The 17,327-nt window shown below is 37.5% G+C and overlaps 1 protein-coding gene across 2 annotated transcripts in view; it reads left to right on the top strand.

The window, feature by feature from the left end:
- The window catches only part of LOC306842925 (cadherin-13-like), a 311,991-nt gene that overhangs the window by 111,516 nt on the left and 183,148 nt on the right, over positions 1 to 17,327 (top strand). For both annotated transcript variants that reach the window (XM_079374136.1, XM_079374137.1), the window contains exons 3-4: positions 3,871 to 4,082; positions 13,227 to 13,340. In XM_079374136.1, coding sequence (XP_079230262.1) covers positions 3,871 to 4,082; positions 13,227 to 13,340 — 326 coding nt within the window. The remainder of the gene's footprint in view (positions 1 to 3,870; positions 4,083 to 13,226; positions 13,341 to 17,327) is intronic.

The raw sequence follows: 17,327 nt of genomic DNA, 5'->3' as shown, positions 1-17,327 counted from the left end.
CGTAACAGTGATAGGTGGGTAGTTTGACAGACAGACTGAACTCATTACAGCCGAGGTGCAGAAGCAGATCTCAGCACACAACAGAGGCACACACTGCCCTGCACTGCTGCCGTCCCTGGAGCCCGGAGAGAGACATGAACACGGGAGCTCATTAAGACCCTCAGTCTATCTCTCCCAGTGTCTTAGCCCAAGCCCACATCACATTCAGAGTGTGGGAGATTGACTCTGACTGTAGTGTTCACAGCAGCTGAGGAGAGCTACTGCTGTTGATGATTATCGGTAACTGTAAGCGAAAGACAGAAAGAAAAGAATCCAGTATGATCTTTCTGTTTCCCCTGGTGATTCTGTGTCTTTCAGTCACATACAGGACCTGTAGAAGAGGGCTGTGTGTTTGTGTATGACTACACCACATGGTCCTTAATATGTCTCAAGGCTCTTTCATATGACTCTTCAATGCATCTTCAGCAAATTATTGGTCAAACCAGGGGTGAGTTGCATAAACCTGGCTGCTATGTTAAGACTGGGTCTTAAAACTTAAATTAAATTTAATTTATAATTTATTTGTATAACTTACTGTTTATAATTTAATTTATTAGTTTGAATGTGCATTGCATGCATCTTTTTTTCTAGTGAATTTCTCCTTGCCGATTTCACCTTTAGTTTGATCATTGAGGACTGTATGACACTGCTCTCTCTCTCTGTGTTTGAACAATATTTATTGTGAAAAACACTACAAAAATAAATCAAATCGAAATATTATTCATTTAAAAAGGGTTTATATATCTAATAGCATTATATACAGTATAATATAAAATATTGCCATCCTACTGCTTTATTAACATCCTAATACCTAAATGTTCTTAATATGATGGAAATATTTGCATATAGTATTCAATAATTTCTTTAGACTTTAGGGGAGTGACAATTTAAAACCAATTATTTAATTTAGCATTTTTTTAATTTAACGTTGATTTAATAATCCCATCCTTACTATTTTCCTCACACAATATTGCATTTTTTTATTTAATTATTTTGCACTCAATAATTTTTCATTCCCTAAAGAAATAAATGATTTAGTTCAAAACATTTCAGCAGGAGCATTGGTATTTTGGTTTGTATTTTTCTTTTAAAGAACTGCCATTTGTTTGTCACTAAAGATAACACAATAAAAATCATTTCCCCCCCCATGGTACCCTGTATTTCATATTATCTCCTCTAATTCAGTTTAATTAAGATTCAGTTTGTTTTATTGTGGCACTGCACAGTAGATTTAGAATTGCAGATTTAATACTAATGCATATAATATGATGATTATTCTTTAAATATCCTGAATTACCTTAAATGTGCTAATTGCCTGTATTCCTTTCCCACCACATATATTTTTGAGTATTTACTTCAGAAAACGCATAATGCTTAATTTCCTGCCATGCCGCCTGCTTCCTGGAAAGAGCCTCCCCCACATAAACCTACACATGGTTTGCGGTCTGTTTTTGGTCTGCAGTTGAAGTGCCCACTTGAAACTAACAGTTTGCACTAACAGTAAGTAACATCCTTATTTTTACCTCTGTAGGTGTCCAGATCGCTTGCAATGTAAAAAAATCACACACAAAAAGTGAATGCGGTTGAAAGGCATCAAGATACCCTTCTCTGCACCGTTGAATGATCCATTTCGATGGAAACAGGTGCTTCTGCAGGCAATAAAATGACTGTTGATTCGATTACCTGCAGTTTCATCACCTGTGTTCGTGGAGGTTATCGATAGGGCGTCACATTACTGATTCTGCCTCAATTCAATTAGCTGAACAGATATGTGAGATGCTCTGTGGTCATACTGTGCTAACCCTGTTAGCATCACCGCAGTGCCTGCTTCAGGATGCTTTGTATGGTATGGTGGTGCATGTTTAAGTGAGAGAACAAGACAATATCTTCATCTTGCACCTACACCTGCTTGCCTGAGTAAAACAATGTATTTTTTATCCGAACAACCAGCGTGGCTCACAAAGGAAGCAGTTTTGAGGAGAAAAAATCAGTGAATGTAGCTCATGCACAGGTGTGAGGTGTTCGAAGGTTTTTCCAGTTTTGGCGTCCTGCAGTGCGCTACGTATATCAAAGCTGCCAAGCAATTAAGGTAATTGGTCACAGAGGCATTCGTTATTGACGTGTCATGCTAAACACCTCTGGTTTTGGAGCCGGCGTTGCCACATTAGTCGTTTGAACGTAAATGCGATTTCTGAGCGAACGTAAAATAATGTTACTGGCACTGTTCCAGCTCACTTACTCAAATGAAATCTTCATTGAATGCATTTAAATGGCATATTTAAATGTGGCTATAGCCGGTTACAGTTCTCACTTAAGCTTTTATGGATGTAATAGAATTTTCAAAAAAACATTGAAGGTTCAAAGGCTGAATCTCTGAAGGGTTTTAATGTGTGTGCCTTTGCGTGTATACATGTGAAGCCTTTGTAATGCTGTAGAAATGTGTTACCATGTACAGATCCTGCTATGCTTTTTATACCGCAGTGTATGCACTGTAAAATGGATACATAAATGCAATGATTTCTTGCTTATGTGTCGCAGCACGCTGGGAGTCCAGTTTAGAGACAGTGTAACTATAGGAGCATTTTTATACCAATATAATAATATAGTTACTATAATAGTGTATAATTTAACAGCTATCACTGCTGTTCATATAAGCTATTCCAAAGTCTTGTTTTGGGATTGTTACATATGGGGAAGCTGTTGCTCACTACCGTTTAAAAGTTTGGGATCAGGCAGTTTTTTTTTTTTTTTTTTTTTTTTTTTTTCAAACAAATGTTGTTCTTTTGATCTTTCTATTTATCAGTATTATCCTGAAAATATATATTACAGTTTTCCACAAAAATATTAAGCAGCACAGCTGTTTTCAACAATTATAGTAAGAAATGTTATTGTGCAATAAATGGGTATATTAGAATGATTTCTAAAGGATTGTGTAACACTGAAGACTGATGGCTACTGAAAATGTTTTTACAAAAAAAAAAAATCTTTACTTTGGTTATTATAGCTATTTTATATATATAAAAAATGAATGAATGGGGAAAAAATAGTCAGTTGGAACATAATGCATATTGGCATATTTGCAGGAATAATAACTATATACCATAATTTCGTCATACTGCCTGATTTTATCTGTTCCACCCCTGCTCACATTGTGTTACAAGAACATAACTTATAGCGTCAAAGAGGATGGTAAACAGGCAGGAAAAGAAGAGTTATGGATGAGAGAAAGAGGGATGGGGAAGGGAAATGAGTGGAGGAATATGTCACAGAGGACGCAAAGAGTGAAAGCGAGGTATGGGGCGTTGAGATAAGATGGAGACGGACACGATCAGAGGGGATAAGCTGGCCCGGTGTGGCCATATCTTCCTCGGTCAGACCTGATGGGTGAAGATGAAAGTGGGGTCGATATTATTGAGGGTTAAAGTTCTCTATTTCATGTTAATAACCTTTGATGAATGGGCCATATTTATTTTTTACTTGCTTTTAGCTCATGGTTGAATGAGCGCTGGGACAGCTTCGTCAGGTATAGTCACCTTTTCAGGGACATTTTTTGCAACTGCAAGTCCATTTTTCATCAACCGTAAGAGCCGTAAGAGATAGATCACCTCAAAAGAGCCCTTTCTTGACCGTTTTTACATTGGAAGCTTTACTAGGTGACTTGTGAATGAATGCAGTCATCCTAACAATGCTAACTATGGTTAATCCTATTGGTTAACATTTCTTTTCATCATACTGTATAATAAGTCATATGTATTGGCTTGGTTTCAAGTGTCAGACTATTTCTCCTAAGCTTATATGTCAATCTTTTCTTTTCTCTTGCATTCTCTGCAGTGGTTTTTGATGACTGCGCTGGAAATGAGGGTGTTGAGTTTGACGTATCGAACCCTGACTTTCTAATAGACGAGAACCTGAATCTGGTTCCCAGAAGAGACGTGATTGACATCGGAGATGTCATGTTTGTCCATGGTGTCAACGTTCATGTTGATGACATGGCACAGGTGACCATTATGGGAGCACCTTCCAGATCTCCTCAGACACTCAGGGTAAGCATTTCTCTGTGAGTTGATTTTGTGTGTGTGTGTGAATTTGTTAAATGGCCTGAAGTCTTCAATCTTGTCATTTTAAATGGTCTTCTATGCTGGAGACATCGTATGTCTGGACACCCATGATTCTGTTCTTTCAGAACTGGACGTATGTGTCAGTCAGTGTGTCTTCACTGCCATCGTATTGACAGACTCCAGCTCAGACTAGAAATTACCCATCATGTGCTGTCATGGTATCGTTGAGGACAGACACATATTTCATTTAGAGGAGACCAGTGGCAGAAATGATCATTTTTCTTATTAAGGGGGAAAAATCCCCCCCCTGGGGCTTTTTATGTTCATAAAGGGCATATTTTTTTCTAACTTCATAAAAACACAGCATGTTGTCTAATTATGTTACATGCTTCATTTGAATCTATTCATTAGAATGAATTGTCAATCTGACCAATTATGGCTATAACTGATGAAATTAAATGAACATTAACTTAGTAGATGTACACCATGCACAGGATATTATAACATGTAAATTTAAAATAATATCTTGAATTCTAAGAATTTCTTCTTTTGAAGGGTTTTCTTGGTTAATAGTGATTTATAATTGAATTTCAATATAGGCTATACACTACCATTCAAAATGTTGGGGTCAGTCAGATTTTCTTTATAAGAAATTAATACTTTTATTCAGCAAGGGTGCGTTAAATCGTTCGAAAACAATTAATAAAGACTTTTACCTTTTGAGAAAACATTTCTTTCAAATAACTGCTCATTTGAACTTTCAGTTCATCTTTCGATTCATCAAACAATCCTGCAAAGAGTATCACTGTTTCCATACATATATTAAGCAGCACAACCGTTTTCATCTTTGATAAATATAAGAAATATTTTTCTAATCAGAGCTAATCTGCATATTAGAATGATTTCTGATGGTTCATGTGACACTGAAGACTGGTGTAATGGCGGATGAAAATTCAGATTTGCATCACAGCAATAAATTACATTTTAAAATATTAAAATGGAAAACAGTTATTTACATTTTTTATATTTTTAACAATTATTTATTTTTTTACTATATTTTTCATTAAATAAATGCAGCTATGTTGAGCTTAAGATACTTTTTTCAAAAGCAAATCTTCAGGACTATAAGCTTTTTTCACTCACTCACTCACTCACTCACTCACTCACTCACTCACTCACTCACTCACTTCCTCATTCATTCAGTCTCGCCAAAATACATGCAATACAGGAACACTTGGGTCATACTGTAGCTGTATTATATTGCATAAGTGAATGAAAAGCAACTAGCTCCCACCTCTTCGAGATGATAAACTATGAATTATACTCTCAGATGAGCTATATAGCATGAGAGAAGTGATTGCTATGTGAGAGAGCTCAGGGAGAGAACAGCGGCATGTGAAGAGGCTGAGGCGAGAGCCTGGAAGCAGGGTCATTATGGATCATACATCCTGTAATCACAGTCAGACTAAGCCTTCAAAAATAAAGCTCGCCCCAACCCACTGGTTTGTTCCCGGCAGAAAACCTCGCATCAGCTAGTGAATGCCGAAGGGAAGCGCTTCTTATTGATGCCATATTTAACTTAATGCCCATTTTATTGGATTTTGATTATTGATAAGTGTGAGTGGAAATGGAAAAGGCTTCCGTCTTCCCCAGAGGCTGATGTGATGTAATTCTAGCCGCCATACAAGCACAGCAAGGCTGAGGAAAAGGCCTTATGAGAAAAGTGAGAATTTAGGGTATAATTCAGTATTTTACAGAGGATCAATATACAAATTAATTTCATAATTTGTTTTCCTCTCTAACATTTCTATGTGTGAACGAGACTGTCTTACCTTGTGGAACCACCAAATGGAGTGGAAGAAAAATGCAGTGAATTTGTAAGACCTTGACATTTCATACTTCTCAATCTGTTGAAAAACAAGGATAAATATACTGGGTTCTTTCTTTCACAGTCCTTTTTCATTTATTTTAAAGAAGAGGATGACCTGTTCACAAGGTTACAGGTTGGAAATCTGTCTAGTTTATTGCCTTTACTTGTTTATTGGCCTTTCTGGTGTTTTTAGCCTTGGCCTGTGCTAGTAATGTAATGGCGTTGTTTGATAGAAAGTGGTTAAGTTGCTTACCCTGCTGAAAAATAAAACATCTGAAACCACTGTAAGGTTTTAGCTTGTCTGGTTTGATCATTTTATAGACATTTTAGGTACTTATCATCTAGCAGTTCCTATGAAAGGTTGGGGTTACAAATGGGGTCTTTTGGGATGACTCACTACAGGCAGAGAATCTGCAAAGCAAACCCAGAGGTTTCTGTCTGGCACTCTGTCTCCTCTCTCTGGATAAATGAGAAGTCAGAAATGAGTAATGATACGTCCCAATAGGGCAGTCAGCAGCAGAATGGCAGAATTGACAAGGACGTGGTGCCTCTGACAACCCCGAGTCCTAATTATTGATGAGTTTTGATGACTAAGGAAAAGCAAATCGTGGGTTTTGATCACATTTTATGCACTGTAATACACTGTTAACAAGACTGAAAGTTTTAGGTGCTATAGAACAGTACTTAACTTTGTAGACTCTGTAAGACTGGGGGAAACTTGGTACTTCAAAGACAACACTGGTTCCCTAGTTAAGAACACACAAGTTGACCTAACTCAAAAAAATAAGGCAACCTATCACAATCAACTTTTTAAGTTAACTCAACTAGCAACCAACAGCTTAAAAACTTTAGTTCATCTAATGAATAAAAGTCAGTCTGTGAGGAAGAAAAAAGTATATATATTTCAGATTTTAAATGTATTTGAAATGCATTTTTCCCTCTCTGTCGCCTTAGACTTCACAGCTTAAGATGGTTGTTAGTGAAAGCTTTTGATTTGTGTTCTTGTAGTGCAATCAAATAAATCAGTATTCTTAGTATGTCAGGCCATAATTTTTATGTGGCTCCAAAGTTATTATTCACATTGGCATTAGGTGATTGCCTTAAAAAATGTGTGCCCAGAACTGTATGCCATCTACATTTTAGGGTAACCGCACCAGCCAAACAAGTGCCTTTGAGATGATTGGGAATGCTAACAGATGGCTTTTTTCAGGTATTATAAACCAGCTTTTGTCTTGGGAACTCTCACAGCTCAGCAATCAAGATTCAAGTGCCCCTTTTTCAACACCACACCATTAGCAGCAGCATTAATGTTACTAAAATAGCCATTATTACAACGATTCACTTTGAAACTCAAAACAGTCAACGCTGTGGTTGAGAAACACTCTCCATGTCTTCTGTCACCTTTCTCTTTAATGAGAGACCATAGCTTGTTTGTCTTTCACAGGTTTGGACAGTTCTGGGGGCAATCATGGAAACCTTTGATCATGCCTGTCTTCTTACGTGCAAATATATTTTACTACAAGTGTCACGAGTGTCATTCACGCGTATTACCATTATTACATTATTATTTTCAGTGTATTTTAATATTATTTATTCTCTCTCTCTTCTTGTGTATATTTAAACCTTTAATCAATACTTTTTTATTTTATAGCTTTAACAATGTATGTCTGGTACATTTTTTATTTTATTATATTTTTATTTTATTTTATTTTTGACAGTCAAGTGCAGACAGGGAAGTACGAGTGAGAGAGGAGAAATTAGATTAAGACATGACCCAGGTCAGGCTTGAACTCTGGTCCCCATAAGCCAACAGTTCATTTTGTGATGTTAAAGTTGCTTGCATTGCAGTTTTGTCTATAATTTTCAGGGAGGTGGGGTGGCGTAATGTTTGAGGCTCAGAGCTGGTAAACGAAAATTTGCTGGTTCAGTTCCATGCAAGGAGCTAACCATGAGCCTTCAGATGACTGCAGGGATTGAAAATAAGATAAAACATATTAAATCTGCTTAACGCACATAATTTATTTGCTAAATGGTGGGAAGAATTTCAAAAACCGTAATCCCCAATGCAGCTCAGCGGTGCAATGTACTCCATGGCTGGGATTCGTATGCCACTAATCTTTAAGCCGCCCTGTTTCAGTTATTGAGAGCTCAAACTAGCTCACAGAGCGGAGAAAGCCGAAGCAGGGATGATTGTACCTCTGTAATTTATGAACAGGAAACATTAAAGATTCATGACTATCTTCTTTTCAGCATGTCAGCACACTCTAGCCAATAGTGTTCATCACTGGCAGAGGGAAGCCATAGCAAACGCATACAACAGACATTACGCTCTGTTCTCAGAACAGTGCAGTGTGTTTTTCTGTCCTTGAGAATGCAGCGTGGAAGAGTGGCCAAGGAGTTCATCAATAACCTCAACGCAGACCTTCATTTTTCCAACAGAGAAGGTTCTTAAAGTTCCATCAGTCTCCCTCGTTCTCTCCATCGCTCACTACGGCGAGTTGATAAGTTGACAGAGACGTTTCATCTTCACCGTAATACCCGTCACTCTGTCACTTATGCCCCTTATGTAGCGGATGAGAATAACATAAACTCCCCTTATGATGGGAGGACATATTGGTTACTTTCTCATGGAAATGTGCTCTCAGCCAAGGTGAAGGGACTGATGATGCTGTTCTGACAGGTTATAAGTTGCAATACAGCAGCTGAAGGACACATAGTGACTTTAAAGCAAACGTAATTCAAGTGTAATTATGATTTGAATCATTACACAAATGATAATGTTGCATTTCCATGAAAGTGTAGTTTTAATACTATAATATGCACCCTTTAAAAAGACCCCAAAAATGAAATCCTCGTGTCTATTCGAAAACTGTACGACTTAATGATCTTTTTCAGAACATAAGATATTTTGAAGAATGGCGGGGTCCAAATCTTTTTATTTATTTTCAAAACAAAATCATGCAGGTTTGGGAAAACATGAGGGTGAGGAAATAATGACAGATTTCCCAGTTTTTGGGGGTGAAATCTCCCTTTAGGGCCATGGCATTTGAAATATTAAATATTAAAACTGAATGAATCATTTAAGTGAATGATTCAATGACTTGCTTGTTTCATTTCTGAGTCAATCAATATTTCTGAATGAATCGAGTGAAATATTAAGTGACTCACTAATAGACAATAATTTGCTGACTTGCAGATAGATACTTTACAAATAGAAGGTAATTCTACTCATGCGATCATTATTTTAATAAATTAATAAATTATTGATAAATTGATAAATTAACACAAATGTAAACCAAAAGATGAGTTTATTTTAAAACTTTCCTCACTTAAAAACTATAAAAAACTAATAATATAAAACAAATTGCTCTGATTCTGAAATATTGAACCACCTTCAAAGGTGTGCGATATATGTGTGCATAGATTTATTTGCACCATCTTTGAGTGTGAGTATCAAAAGCAGCCAGGTTATGATGATGTGTCGCATTATGTGGCCATGAATGATGTCAGTGCGATTCAAACAAATGACTTTATTCCGTCCGTTCTATTCCACCTTTATACACTCCGTCATCCTGACAGTCTTTGGGCTCCAGCAGCTCTGAATCCAGACTCTCACATTCCCCCATCACTCCACCACAGCTACGCCTGAACAAAGAATCCAGCAAGGACGGAACGCGCTGTGCTTCCGATGCAAATGGAAAGTTTGTGACCGCACCCCAACGGTTTCCTGCCCAACAAAACAAATGACATACGAGTAGGACACAATAAATAGCTTGTCAAGGGTATCTTTCTGTCTGTGGAGTGCATGCTTAGCGGGTTGGAATTTGGAGAACAGGAGCAAAAAAACAACTGGATTGACAAAAGAGCCTTCTTAGTGGTGCTTTTCCAACCTTGACAAACTATGTAGTCATTGTAGCTGCTGTTTTCCAGTTGGTACGCGGTGACATTCTTTTTTTTTTTGCCCTCCCTCTTTCTCCCTGTTCCTCCTCGTTCTCTCTTGTAATGCAGCTCAGATAGGTTCATTGTTGTAATGAGTTCAGATGCATGCTGGGATCTGTGTGGTGGCGGCATGCTGTCGCCGTGTCCTCAGCTTCAAGTCAGCTGAAAGGCTGCGTATGTGAAGCATAAAAAAAGCCTTGCTGAACAAACATAGATATCAGAATCTTTTTTCTCGTCTGTTTACTATGAAGCATTTTAGGACTATTAATTCCGCAGTTGCTCTGATAATAGAATTCATCTCTGTGTTTAATGGTGTTCTTTTGCTCATGACAGCAGGAAGGTGAAAGTAATTCCCTCAATAAAGGGAGATTTCGGAGAGAAACAGTGGTGTGTATCTGCTAATGACTTCAAAACAACAGGAGCCTGTAATAATTAATTTCAAGAACAGATTTTTTGAAATATGAAATACTATTAAGACTGATCCGTGGGGATTTATGATAATTTTTTTAGTTTTCCAGGGAAATATCCTTAAAAACGTCAGGCTGAAAAGTACTCGAGACACTCTTCCTCACATTAATAGCTCAGGCTGTCCCCAGAGATGGTGCTGTGATGTATCCATTTCACAAATGGAATCTTCTGTCCGGGCAGATCAAGATGGGCCATTTAGGTTATAATGTGATTTGCTAATGTACTTTAATTTTTCTCTGCATTTGGCCGTTTACTTTTCACTGTACTGCAATCAGCTCAAATTGCATTTTATTTTTGAGATAAAACTGGGAAATGACTGGTTTGTTGAGAACAAGGTGCTCTGTAATGACTTGGGAAAGATATCCGTTAGCATTCACATTCATCTCAATGGCAGTTGCTTGATTAGCACAGAACTTCCTGAAACTTGTTGAGCTACACTGGAAAAAAAGTTAAACATCTACAAGTTCTTCAGAGAGAAGCAGCATTGCATAAAATATTAAAACTTGTTTTCAGAAAAAATACTAATGTCAAAAGTCTCAAAATAAAATTGTATAAAGTCTTAAGGATTATTTTATGTGTAAGGTGCTATACCATTCAAAACGTTGGGGTCGGTATAATTTTTTTCTTTTCTCCCTCCTTAGTGTTACAAAGGTTTTCTGTTTTAAATAAATACTCTTGAACCTTCCTGAAAATCCTGAAAAAATATTTATCAGAGAATTATAAAAAAATGCAGTTTCAGATGATGCAGTTTCAGGATCCACCAGAAGGGCCTAGCTTGAGCATGCTAATTAGCTTAGCCTTGACCTATTGGTTTGCGGAAAGCATTTTGAGCCAGGTCATCAAAAGACATTATAGGGCCATTTACTCGTGCCACATGGCCATCTAGGGCCAGTGGGATCTTGCACGGGTCGCTGCCACCATGCTAATATATTCCGTTTCACCCTGCTGTCAATGCTGAGTGACAAATATAATTTGTGCTGCCATCTAATTGCCCTTAGGGGCTCTAATTGCAACAGTGTTGACAAAGAAAAGAGAATAGAACAAAATGGCGAGGAAGAAAGAACGGATCAGAGAGGGTAACGTGAGAGACACTGATTAGCTTGGTTATTGAATTGAGATGCTAATAAACTTCAGTAGTCAAATTTGGTGCATTTATACATCTTAGGTGGGATGAGAGCTGAGGCTCAGATTGCATGTCTGTTCATCTTTATATCCATTTTATCTGGAATACTTTATTCTGATTGGTCAGTTGTGACATTCTGTGGTCAAATAGTATTCCATAATGACTACTTAACTATATAATTGACCATTACCCATGGAAACCAATGTAGGAGACAGTGTTAATGTATCTCTGCGCTCTTTATTTTTTCTTCGTTTGCTAAAATTATTTGAAACTAAATCAATATTTCATTTCTGTGTATTCACTTATTTGGTGTGTGCCAGCATAATAAGCCAGATAATGTACAGTCAGGTGTTCATTATCGCAAAATAAACCCCACCAGAGTGACATAAAAGAGTGATATTTTGCAATAATGACTGGCTGACATCCCATACACAGTATAATGTCTCTTTTTATGTCACTTTTTTCTCTTTAAGGTTCCACTCAACTTCATTTAAGAGGCACAGAATGAAAGCTTATGACAATATTTGCATAGATTAAGTCTCTGAAATAGGACATGGCTTTCAATTAAGCTTCTATCTAAATAAGGGAAGCAATGGCAAACCACAGAACTGCTGTAATGACCAATTTTAATGACTTTGGTAAGAGCACAACGTGGCTTGTTTGTATCGATGTACTTGCTAGAGTTTTATATTAGCACTATCAGGTGTCTGCATAGTTCAGTAACACTCATGTACACTGCCCTCCAAAAGTTTGGAAACACCCCTGGCAAAGTGTGGTTTTGGACGATATCAGCATAAATCCTTATATTTTTTTGGTGCAAATACATTAAATTAACTTGACATTATCATTGAAGACCAGCAATAAAACATAATAATGGCAATATATGCATGTCAAAGTCAGACATGCCCCTTTGCCAGCTGTGATGCCTGGTTACTGGTTTAAACTTGGCCCAGGTTTTTAAAAGATTTTGGGGTCAGCACACCTTAATACTGTAGCTTCAACAATTGATTGCCAATTCAAAGTCAATGTTTGAATAAACTGACAGCTCAGATGCCCAGATTATGCAGAGCTCTAATAGCTGCTAATGGTGGATATTTTGATGAATCGAAATTTTTTTCTATGTATAAGCTGTTTATGTAATAAAATATGTTTTCGTAGTTTGTGTTGTCCCTTATCAGTGCAAAATTATCACAAATTAAAAAGGATTCATGCCAATATTGTCCAAAACCCCACTTTTCTAGGGCGTTTCCAAACTTTTGGAGGGCAGTGTATCTAATAGGATGTATTGTGGCTGTTTTTCTATCCATTCAAATAACATTATATGGATGTGTCCAGTGTAAGAGTTGGTATTGTCCTTCATGAAGGGATTTACATTGATTTTATGAAGTATTCATAACATTATGGGACTAATGTAGTGTATAATAGCATAGTGGTTAAAGATCTAGAATGGCAACTGAAAGGTTGTAGGTTAAAACCCTCCTAGGGGTGATTTATGATCCATCACCATTGTCCCTTCGAGCAAAACACTTAGCCCAATGGATGTTCCTGTAATAAGTGTACTGGAAGTCCCTTTGGATAAAACGGTCAGCTAAATGTCAAATTACCTCTGAATATGTTATATTTGGTGTTAAAGTAGAGTGACACATACCTCAAAACTTGTATTTCTTACAACTGTTTATTACTGTTTATGTATTTCTTGAACTATTTTCAAATTTTTGTCCTGGTTTAGGAGATCCTGGGTCTAACAGACATGATGCCATACCGATCCAAAAGATCCCTGCTGGTGCCCCCCATGTTTGTCCCAGAGAACCAGCGAGCCCCCTTCCCCAGGTTAATTGGAAAGGTAAGACCTTCCATTGGTAATGCTCTTTGACATTAGCTTAGTCCTAATAATGTGCATTGCCACCATGGCCTTGGTGAACCATATTTTGTGTGTGGACATAAGTGTGACAGTGCTACCTGATGGTTTGAATAAGCCATTCTTTGATTTTCAAGCTTACTTAGCCCTGCTTCCAAAAAGTCAGATGAATTAGCAGAAAAAATATGCATGAATGACACATTTTCGTAGGCCAACCCAGAAGTTAGCATCACCTTGGTTCCCCAGGGTAAAAAATCCAAAAGGATTTTTCCATTAGCTTTTGGATCATTGCAGAATAATAAACTCTGTGGCAAACAAAAGTTTATGATTCTTACACATTTTGTTCATCAAGGTAATATTCACAAATGATCATCGCTTTTATGAATTAAAAAATGAAGTAAACAGCAAAAGTTGTTGGCGCTGATAGCTGATATGTGGCTGATATGTGGGCAGCGTGCCAACATATAGCGCCATTGCGCTACAGGCGTCTCGAGTTCGAATTCCAGCTCGTGGACCTTTCCTGATCCCGCCCCCTCTCTCCCACTTCTCTTCCTATCACCAACCACCTTTTTGAGACACATAAGAAGCTTAAAAACAAAATGAGTGATTTACTGATATGTTGTAGAGTAAAATGTGACAATATCTTGAGCTTGTGGTAACCACACACCTTATTTCAGGCATTTAATAATAATAATAATAAAAAAACGATGTTGGAAGGATGGAACCAAAAGTGTGGGTTTTAGGATTCATTCTACCAGGACTTTATTAGTGCAGAAATATGTCCAAATTAATCATTTACTGCTCAGAATACAGATCCTTGCTGCCCTAGCTAGTAATTTGAAATGTTTTCTTTTAAATTCTCCAGAGTAACCTTTGGTCTGATTTACATTGAATTGCTGTACCAGTTTGCTCAGTTTTCTCAGGTCTCTAGTTTTTCAAGGACCTCTGAGACCAATGATGGGTCAGAAAAGAAAGCAAGCATGCAGGAAAATTGTAGTAAAAGACATCATACTTGATTTGCAAGCTTGAGATATGGGAGTTTTGCCCTAGTTGTGCCCCTGCCCATTTTTTATCACCATTCAAGCCTGCATATATGGATGTCCCAGGGGAGATACTGTAGATTTTTGCAGAATACCTCTGTTTGGGCTTTGAGGTGATGCCATCGGTTCAGCCCTGCTTTTTAATACAATAGTCGAGTGCCGTGTTACTATTCAGAGAGAAAGATAAAAGAAAATGGAAAAGAATGGGGGAGAAAAATTATTTTTTTTGGAGATGTGTGTTTACACCAGGAAACGAAGAGATGGAATCAAATGTTTTCGGTACTACCTGTTTGCTTGCTTTCTGTGGCTGTGTCTCAGCGTGGGCTGGGGTTATTCCTTGGTGAAATAAAAGTGCTAGATTACTGTGGCACAGTGAATAAACCACAGTTCATGCCATTTTATGTGGTCTTTATTCTAGTGTTGAATGCAAGGGCTGAATTATATTGCAATCTCTCCCACCGACAGAATAACCCCTCTATATTGCACATAGATTACTATACTTCAGCAAGTGGCAGAAAACACAGTAAAGAGTCTGATGAGGCTGACCTTCCTTCAGTCTCTTTCTATATACATCTGCATATGTCTGCGCTTTCTCAATCTATATTACCTCTTTTGCAGAATTTTCACCATGTTGAAACAACACAAGGGGAATGGCTACTGTGACCTATTCATTTGATAGGGCTGCTGTACATTGGAAACCGGGCAAAATGGATTTTCCGCATGGATAAATCTTGTTTCCTTGTGCTGTTTACCTACCATATGGTGCACATTCATTTTTCATAATTTCCACTGCACGGAAATTGGGAATTGCCCACAAGGATGATGGAAGCATGAAGAGAAACAGAGGGGTTTCCCAGATGTTTTCTCTCTGGAAAAGGGTAAGCATGTTGGGTGTCTGGAAAAGCCTTCTGTTTCTTTTTCAATTTCCATCATTCTTGTGGGGCATTGTTTATTTTTATTATTGTCATACTAAGATGAATCACGCTGCCGCTGATTATTTGCTCGCAATTTTGGAAAAGCCACTAACTGAATAAGAGATGTTAGTGTGTACACTGTGATAGATTTGCCATCACAATCCTTCAAGGCACATTAGATTATAAATTTTAGTGTACAGTCTCTTTGGTTTTACACTGACATCTACTGGTGTGGATGTATCAATGTATAATTTTAAACATATTTCCCAGAAGTACTGTCCATATATTTATCTATAAATTGTTTGAGAAAAAATCCTCCTCCTAAGTTTTTGTTGTATTTTATAGTGCCAGAGATACATTGATCCCTGTAGGAAGAAATTGTAATATGATTGTTTAGAGGGGTTTTGAAATTAATCCTTTGTGAACCACTCTGTCCAACACTGTTCTGTGTTTCCAAATGTTAAATCATACAATGGGGCAAGTGGTTTTACACTGGCCCTTTCTGTAAAGATGAGTTCTATTGGATGGTGTTGACTTGAGATCCACTCTCGGTTAAGGGGGTTTGAAGTATTGGAAAAGTAATAAAGAACAGATTTGCCCTGATTCCTGTTCTGGCTTTGACATCAGTCTTCTGTGGGATTATGGGGGATTTATTATGGTGGAGTGTTCACCTGTAGCACTGCAATCTCACAAATGGGAAAAAGTCCAGAGGTTCCCTCTTGGACCTGCTAGTAATTGTCTCTGGGCCAGTTTTTATGGGCAGTGCTGGTGTCTCTCTGTTCTATTATGTCCAGGACAAACCCTCTCCACAGCAATTGAATTGCTCAGTTTCTGTGTATTTTTTGGCACCCTGAGCTGAAACACTGGCCATATTTTGTTGCTTCACAGTTGCACTCATTCTCACTCTCGGCAATACTTTTCACAAATCAGAAGGAATAATTGTGTCTCGCACTGAAGTGTTGATAGATGGTGAGGAATATGTGCGCTTGTTTGTCTGTGCATCATTAATTCTGCTGGGTGCTGATTGTCTTTCATTCTGCTTTAACCTTGTACTAACAAACATGAGTTTCATGTAGAAAGAGAGAGAGAGAGAGTTCCAGTTAGTTAAGTGCTCTTTGTAGATATCTACTTGTTTGCACTCTAGAGAGTGTGACCCCATCTGTCTCTATCTTACTACAGTTTCCCTCTGTATTAATTTTTTTCCACACTGAAAGCCACTTGTCAGCTGCAGACGTAAGAGCTAGTAATTTTGTTTTGAAAGAAATTAATACTTTTATTCAGCAAGGTTGCACTAAATTGATAAAAAGTGACTGTAAACCTAACATCCATTTCAAAGTAAAGGTTGCTGAACATTTCTGTTATCACAGGAATTAATTCTGCTTTAAATGTTAAAACAAAAACAGTTTTAAATATTTTAAAATATTACTGTTTTTACAGTATTATTTATCAATTAAGTTCAGTCTTGGTGAGCATAAGGGGCTTTCAAAAACATTAGAAAGTCTGACCACAAACTGTTAATTTTACTTTTTTTGGTCACAATATTACTGCTTTTACTGTATTTACTGTGTTTTTGACCAAATAAATGCAGTCTTGGTGAGAAAAAAAGGGCTTTTTTCACAAACATAAAACACATTTATGCACACATTTTTTCATCAAGTTGCATGATTTGATGTATCATTCATGTCCGAAGCACAAAGGGGTTAGCTCAAATCCATAACCCAAAATTTGAGCAATAGTAATAGTGACACTTTTCTTAGCAAGCACCACTTAGTTTCTGGTTTATGGATTGTTTTTTGGAAAGTTAAGTACTCTGTGTCTAATACACAGCCTCTTTGACATCAGTTTCCATTCAAAGTCAAGCATCAGAGATTATATACCACGGCGGTGCTCATACAGCCGAAAGCTATCACGGTAGAAAGACAGAGTGAAGGAATATGAAAGTGAGGACGTATCCTCTCCTCCCCTTCAGTGCTGTATTGTCAGAGAAGTTCGAGTCGGGTCCCTCCTTCCTGTCATAT

Source organism: Barbus barbus (assembly GCF_936440315.1).
Source record: "Barbus barbus genome assembly, chromosome: 23".
Classification (NCBI taxonomy): domain Eukaryota; kingdom Metazoa; phylum Chordata; class Actinopteri; order Cypriniformes; family Cyprinidae; genus Barbus; species Barbus barbus.
Note: the sequence above shows the minus strand (reverse complement) of the source record. Positions and strands in the feature narration are given on the sequence as shown.